Here is an 8,139-nt window from a genome sequence, read left to right as displayed (position 1 = left end):
ACAATGCAGGAGCTATGCTGGCATCTACAGACGGCTAAGCAATGGCCGTCGCGTGGACATCACAGATGCTGTGGACAATTAAGAAAATGCCTTTGTATTTGTACATTAGAATTTTACTAGCTATGTGTGTATCAGACAGACTATAAGGTGTTTAAAAAGGGAATAAATAGGACCAAAGGGTGAGGGCATATTCATGGCAACAACATCCCAAAGGAAATCAAAGGGACTAAACAAAGTTCGGATCGAGTTGCTGGCCCAGAACAGATGGGATGATCTTGGGTGTTGATCAGGGTCACAGACCTGTCACGCACTGTCATGCACCCAAAGGGCATGGATAGCATCGCCAGGCACCCATTTAACACCCTTTCCAGGGAGCACACTTTTGAGAGAAGGCTGCATCTGAGCACTTTCAAAGCATCCACAGAAAACTGTGCTCTAGTAAAATATTAGAATTAAAATAGTGAAAGATAATACTTGCCAAAAAAGTAAATGATTTTGAGCAACTATTATGAACTAGTGGGAAAACCCCAAGACTTCAGTTCATGCTTTAACAAACTTAAACATATTAAAATATGACAGCAGCACCACATTTATAGGAATATTTAAAGAAACCCAAAGAGTACCTCTGTGATGTATTTACTGAGGAGGGCGGTAGCTAAGCTGTACATATCTACATCCCCAAATGCCTGATCAAATTTGAAGAGCTCTGGGTCAATAATAAAATCATGCACTGCAGGTTCAAAAATTTATGTAAGATTATTTATTATAAGCATTTTAATAAAGTTCAATGTGAAGTCAAACAAGAACTGTTTGTACAATGAATTATTTGGGAAATTTTAACTCCAAATGCAAGACATCAAGAATACATTCACTTTTCGGTTTATTAAAACAAAACTACACGTCTGTGCTTCTTACAATATATTAACAGGCATAAAAATCAATCAACGTTTCCAAATAAGTTTCACTCACGACATCATACCGTGTTATTTTACGGTACTGTACAATAAATCTTTTTACAACAATCTAACATTTCTTTGTACAACAGGCAAATAGTTTAACACCTTCCATCAAGGCATTTCAGAACTTTAGATGTTTAGAAATAAGTCAAAAGTCTCTTTCAAATGCAATCATTAGTTTTTATTAAACTGAAATGCCAGATGCCAAGTTTCAAGTTCCTAGAAAGAGTGTTTTAAAAAACAGATTTACATCCAAATTAAGTCTTATAAACCTCAGCAGTAAGTCCTGTCGTTTCTAAACACTAGAACTATTTGTGGATAAAAAGCTGCATTTGATTGTGCAATATTTTCTTCTAGGTCTGAATTAAAATCTTAATTTTTTACCCCAATTAATCCTACTGCTAATTTCGCTACTTTTGGTGAGAAACCCAGATACATTGAGGGCTGATCTTTCAGCAAAGGAAAGAGCTCTGACCACCTATGTTATAGTTTTCTGTGCTTATTTCTCCAGGGGAGGAAACATACATCCATTAAATGCAACATTTGATTGTACAAAATGCATGCAAATTCTGCCTCTATGCCATCTGGTAGTTACTGTTTTGTCTCCTTAACACAGTGTTTCCCAAACGTTTTCTATGAACCTAAGGAGAGGTCCATAGGTGACCCACAGGGGAAAAAGCCCCTGTGGTTACAGAGATTGAGCAATGCTGGGTTCAACAGGCTTGGTACCGTCAGACCCTGAGCCCTTACTATGCTAAAGTGCACTGTGAGTTTCTAGGAAAGAGGGTTCATGTGCAAATTTATTTCACCAGCAACACTTTTTCTACAAAACACCTATGAACATCTCACGGAGCACTCACACACATGGAGAACTTTGAGAAAAGCTTTTCTCCTTCAGGTTGGAAATTCTACAACTTGAATTTACATTCATCGCAATCCCCGATGTGTCTTCTCCACTCACTCGTGACCTCGTGAGACTTAACAGATCTGAGAAGGAAGACTCATATAGTACTTTCTCTGTTACTAGTTCTTCACGCTAGTTCTTTCCCTTTGTTTTTCTTAAAATCTTGAGAGCGAAAATTCCTTCCCCTCTTTTGAATTACTTAGAACTTTCTCATTTTGAAAGAGTGCAGTTTCATATTGCTTATTATTGGGTCTTTTTGTTTGCTTTTTAACTTGATTCACAGTCTGTCTTCCCCTGGAGGGCATGCATTTCAGTTTTATAGAAATGCAATAGAGTAAACTGTAATAAATTATTTACAAGCACCTAGTCTGTTTAATCTTACATGAAAGCCATTTGCTTTTGGAAAACAATGAGAATAAATCTTTTAGCAAAACAGTGCTATATGGAAGCCTTATTGGGATGATGGGTATTCGTCCAGCGACGAGGCACTAAAGAATGAGCTGTGCTAAAATTAACTGGAGAGTGAGCTTGTCTGGATGAGCAGAACTTTGGTTGATATTTGTCTTCCTTAAAAAAGGTTTTCAAAGCACCAGTTAATTACAGAAAGCATGCATATTTATTCTCACAGTGAGTTAAGTGGCAAGAGAGCCAGCAAATCATACATTGCATTCCCCAAAGCATCTGATTAGACTTCTAGAAAACAAACCAACTGAAAGGGAAAATAAAGCCAGAGAAGCCATTGTTGCCTGCTCAGGCTGGCGCAGCAGCAGCTCTTAGAGGAAGTCACAAGCGGGACAGCAGAATCCACTGGGAGGTCAGTCCCAAGCTTGACTTAAAGAGTCTGAGTGATCCTTGGTCTATAATTTAGCAGGTGAAAAAAAGAGACGAGTGAAATGTTTGGTTGCCTAGATACGGAACACACAAGGGGATAAATGAGCCTCCTTGGCTGTTCCCTGGAACACAGAGCCCCATCCTGCTTAGGAAATTGGAATGCTACGCAGTGAAGACCTGACTCCACACCAGAGCCGCCGCAGCACTGACAACGGCTTAATGGGACGTGAGCGCCTATAAAGAAATATATATTTTAAGTGTGGAATTTGAGAAGACGGGAAGAAAATCACAATAGCATGGCATTATTGCTCTGAGTTTCAAAAATTTCATACAATGTGAAATATCAATCAGTATCTTTCCCTTTCCCAACACACAAGGAATTCATGAGATATTATTAGTGTTTAAAATCCAAACTGATGAAAGCACAAACTTAATTCTCAGTACTTTTCTATTAAATTCAAAGATTACCAGCAATATTCATCAGGAAAAATTCCTAATTCCATAATACCACGGAGAGAAGAAAAGGAACAGTAAGCTGTTAGAAAACATTTAATATCACATGATCTTTAAGAAATCACCATAATTACCACAATTAGCTAACAATTATGATCCCTGCTCACAAAAAGGCACCTACCTGTTATGAACAATTTTTCATAATTATTTGCCACTATGTGGCACTGGGGTTTAGGAAAACAACCCACACACATTTTTAAAGAACCATGGTTTTTTTTTTCCTCAAAGCTAAAAAATCTATACATGCCTCCAACCATGTGCCAGTCTGCAGGGCCATCACATATACTGCCCAGGTTGTACTCTGCCCAACTTAAGTGGGTACCAGCCACCCAGAAGACACGCAGTGCACGACCTGTCTGCAGGGCACACGAGGCCTGGGTCAGTAGCCTGCAGCCAGAGCACTATATGCTAACACAGGCTATCAGGCCAAGCTAATAAGTTAGTACACTTGCTATCGCCAAGAAACAGCTGTACCTGTGAGAGGCAGGTACTACTACCTGAGGGGTGGGAAAGGATACAGACGTAAAATAGGATACTTGCTAAATACTTGCTGGTCATTTAAAACTCAATGGCACTTTTTCATATGAGCAAGTGTTTTCAAAGTCAGTTTTCTGGCCAAGTTTATCTTGAATTTTGCCAGCCAAATTTATTTCTTGGTGTTAGCTGTTTGGTCACATTATCTCTATTCTTGACCTAAACTAATACTGTGTTTTCACTTAGCTCTTAAAACACTTTCTATACCTGACTGCAACAGAAAGCACAGTGATACCTGGGTGTGATGTATATTAGCCCATTCATCTGTAAAGCACTTTGGGATGAAAAATGTTCCCATTTAAAATTTAGCTATGATTGACAAAGATAAGACCAAAAAAAAAACAAAAACAAAAGGAAAAACAAAAAGACCCAGTGAATGGATGACGCAAGTATTTTTAAAGGAAACATTAACCATTAATCAGATAATACACCAACAAATTACCTGACAGCATTAAGTATACTATACAAGATTCAGTTCTAGAATCAACTACATGTTTGTGTCCATCACAGTAATTAGTTCTTAACAGTTATACTTAAAATGTAAATCTTTAATAAACTCCAAAATAATCGTTTGAGATTTCATTTTGTAATCTATTGATTATGAACTGCGAACGGAGGCTGAGGGCCCCCACAGTGTGATCTGCAGGCGGCGTGTCATCTCAGAGCGCGATGATCACAGAGCACGGAGGGGAGAAGGCACTTGTCTTCCAGGAGATCGCATCAGGACAGGTCAGGCCCGACCACACGATGGCACCTTCCACTCTCGAGCCAGAGGCGGGAGCCTACAAGGGACTTGTCCCACGCCCGTCCCTTGCCAGAGGTGCCAGGAGTAACCTACAGCACCACAAAACTCAGAATATACTCTAGGAGTTTTTGCCGGTTGCACTGAGGTAGAAAAGTGCTGCTGAGTTCTAAAACAGACACTTTCTTTTGTTTGGTCTCTTTGAAAACCTAGAGAGAAAGTTTAGATTAAAGACAAACCAAAGGGTGGGGGAGAGACATTTTTGTCACCAACCCTGTTCTGTGTCCTAGACCCCAAAATGCAGTAAGGCACATAAAGCCATATTTGGGCTTTGAGTAAATGTACAGGTAGGTGTGTGCGAGCATGGGGTGGGAAGGTTATGGGGGCAGGTGTGGGGTTTTGGGGGGTGGAGCTCAACCAGTGTACTATATTTTTAAATTTATATTAGAATAAAGTCACAAACACTCCCTTACAAAGACCACTAGTGCCTTCATGGAACTCATGTCCCAAATGATACGTGAAGATAAAGGATACCTGAGGATACTTCTAGCAATACTGGTAAAAGCACAATAACTAAAAATCATATGGCATAATTAACATCCCCACCAAAACTGTCGTAGAATCTTGAAACACACTGACGTCTTCATTTGGAATGTAGATGAAAACAAGGAAAATTCTGGAACATTCAAATAAATCTATGCTGATGGGCCTCACTTTCAACATGCCCCTCCCCCTCCCAACCCCCAGAAATGTCTGCAGATTAATCCAGCAGAAACTGCTTCTCCCAGGGTCCAACACAAAGGTGACTCAAGCAGACTAGATCTAAATAGAAAGAGGACAGAAATGAACACACTCTACTTTATATTATACATAAGCAGGGGACACTCACCCCAATATCCTTAAACATTTTTACAGCATTCTTCACAAGACAATACGTGGCACTCTCAGCTGTGGAGAAAGATAAAGCCCCTGTCAAACGTTTAGGCCCAATGATGACATAAACCCCAATACCCACAGTGAGAGAGTGCGGGAGGCTGGGAAGAGGGTCAGAGCCAGTCTGGGGACTGGGTCAAGCTCCCTTTCACTACCGGCAACCTGTGAGGCCTCAAAGGATTTGCTGTTTCTCTAAGCCGACTTTGTCATCTTTTAAGGAAAAAAGAGGAGGTGAGCGGGATAAGGAGAGAGAGAGAAAGAGGGAGGGAGGAAGAAAAAGAGTCAGGGAAGGACAGAGAGAAGAGGAAAGGAAAGAGAAACACCCAAAATATCCATCCTGAAGGATTTTTGTGAGACGCAAACGAGACTGTGTGTAGAAATCTTTTAAACTGCAAAGTGACGCACAGATGTTTCCTACATCAGTGGAACCAGAAACAGCATAAGTCTAAAAGTCGGAAAAAAAGAATTCTAAACCCAGGTTGCCCTTTAACTAGCTATAAGATCTGGACTAGTGTCCTCATCTATAAAGGTGAGGTGATTTTAGCTCTAGATCACAATCTAGAGATATAGCTATAGATATATCTATACATCTATCTCTATATAACAAGAGATACAGAGAGAGAGAGATGGATATCTCTAGATAAGTACTTAGAGATAGATTATCTCTAGATCCCTCATGGCTCTAAAAATTATTGATTCAAAGTAGTTTCAGTCCTAAACCGTAACACAGAAAATGCCACTCCCACTCTAATCACACCTCTTCTATAACAGAGAGTACCAAGTGCTGGCCAGGATGGGGGGCAACTGAAAGACACACTGCTGCTGGGGATGCAAACTGGTTCAGCACTTAGCAACTGTCTGGCAGCACTTGCGAATCTGAACACACCACACCCTGTGACTAGGCAATCCTCCTATACATCCCAGCATAAATGGGTCCCTGTGTTCACCCAAAGACATGTTCAAACGTGTTTACAGCAGCACTATTCAGAGTAGCTCTGAACTGCAAAACCCAAATATCCCTCAATGATGGAAATGAATAAATAAAATGTGGTAAATATGTATACAGTGGAATACTACAAAGCAACAAGAATAAACAAACTACACACAGTGACATACATGGCTTTCACTTATAAAGTTAAGTGAAAAAAGCCAGACGTAAGAGTATGTATCTGTATCATTCAATTTACATAACACACCAAAACAGGTCATGGTAGTAATCGATGGAGTTAGAGGTCAGGATAATTTGGCATTCTTCTTTCCAATCATCTACAATGGGCAGATTCCTATAATCAAAAAAGGCGGAGCTTTTAAAAGAAGCCAACACAGGGCCGCACATACCGTAGACTGCAACTCGTCTTTCTGTCCTGGTTATCAGGTATTTGTGCAGCTTCTGCAGATACTCCGGCTCCGGAACGGGACCACTGAAGTTGTGAATGAAGATGGCAGCGGAGCTGTAGGCCTCCAGCAAAGGCCCAAGGAGCCTCTGCAGGAAGGTGAGGAACTGCTGGTGCTCCCTGGACTGGCTCACCTGGGAGGGCGAGGGCAGGAGACCCAGTCAGGGAGGGACAGAGGAACCTCCTCGGAGCGCCAGCGGCCCGAGAAGATGGCCCCTCACTGTCCCCACACAGAGGCAGCCTACTGCCCCGTGTCCACAGAATCGCCCCCTGGAAACGACTTGCCGGTTTTGAAATGTGGTCTTTACTGTAATCACTGACTTCCACAGTATTTGAGGTTTGTGTTCATTGAACAGCTGCCTAGAAGAAATCGTCTTATTTGAGTGACATAATTGTGCCATCCTGTCATCCCTGAAAACAGCTGGTCCCGAGGCTGGACCCTCCAGACTTTGAAGCCTGGCTCGAGGGTCCCTCAAGTGCTCAAAAAGGCCACATGCCAAGACCCCTGAGATCACCTCGGTCCCTCCCAGAGCTCACTGCTTGCCACCCCTGCGCAGCTTCAGGCCCGCAGCTGGCAGAGCGGGGAGCGGTGGTGGTGGTGGGGGTGGTGGTGGTGGTGGGATACTCTGGGCAGTGGGGGCTCTCATTGCACCGCCCCCCCCCACACACACACACACAAATATGCACGTTCAGATGAGCCTCTCTGGAGTGTGGAAGCAAGATCACTGTTCCAGTTCAAAACTAATAACACCCAAAATGCAAAAACCTCCAGAAGTCATTTGGACTCTCTTGAGAGAGAGAGAGAGAGAGAGTGTGTGTGTGTGTTTGTGTGTGTGTGTGTGTGTAAACTAGGGGTATTATCACGCTGCAAAGTGAGTAATCCACCTAGGGTATTCAGAAAAGAAGGGTCATTATCACTAATTTCTAAACTTACAAGTTAGAAAAAAATTGCTTTTTCTAAAGCAGGGACAATCTTTTAAAAGTCAGATTTTCTCCTGTGATAGGCGAAGGCGGAGAGCGTAATGTCTGCAATTCTGGGAGGGATGGCAAGACTGAGCAGGACACAGAAGGGGCAGGCGGCGGCATGTGTGCGCTCCCAGACCTGGCCCCGCAGCGCCTGGCTTCAGCGCTGACTGAGCAAAACCACTGCCCCCTCAGGAGCGCGTGCCAGTGCGGGTACGCAGGTTTGCCCTTGTGCGTTCTGATGAGTGGGTCATGAAAGTTATCATCTATGATGTTCACCTTCCTGAATTTTGAGACTCTTGTCTCTTTTTTCCATTTATCTATACCCAAATGGAACAATTTAAGGTATTAATTCAATTCAGTTTCAGT

At 42.1% G+C, this 8,139-nt stretch overlaps 1 protein-coding gene across 8 annotated transcripts in view; it reads right to left on the bottom strand.

Moving 5' to 3' along the window:
- Positions 1-866: 866 nt before the first annotated feature.
- GPAM (glycerol-3-phosphate acyltransferase, mitochondrial) overlaps positions 867-8,139 on the bottom strand; it is a 63,494-nt gene continuing 56,221 nt past the window's right edge. For 5 of the 8 annotated variants that reach the window (XM_057735803.1, XM_057735802.1, XM_057735804.1 and 2 more), the window contains 3 exons: positions 6,752-6,941; positions 5,370-5,428; positions 867-4,689 (listed from right to left, as the gene is read on the bottom strand). In XM_057735803.1, the coding sequence (XP_057591786.1) occupies positions 4,573-4,689; positions 5,370-5,428; positions 6,752-6,941 (366 nt within the window). In that variant the 3' untranslated portion in view covers positions 867-4,572. Of the gene's footprint in view, positions 4,690-5,369; positions 5,429-6,751; positions 6,942-7,092; positions 7,168-8,139 lie in introns of those variants that run through there. The other 3 variants (XR_009053831.1, XM_057735806.1, XR_009053832.1) reach the window with 3 other exon arrangements.

Source organism: Hippopotamus amphibius, chromosome 5 (assembly GCF_030028045.1).
Source record: "Hippopotamus amphibius kiboko isolate mHipAmp2 chromosome 5, mHipAmp2.hap2, whole genome shotgun sequence".
In the NCBI taxonomy this organism is placed as follows: domain Eukaryota; kingdom Metazoa; phylum Chordata; class Mammalia; order Artiodactyla; family Hippopotamidae; genus Hippopotamus; species Hippopotamus amphibius.
The sequence above is the reverse complement of the archived record's forward strand: the minus strand, read 5'-3'. Positions and strand labels throughout refer to the sequence as shown.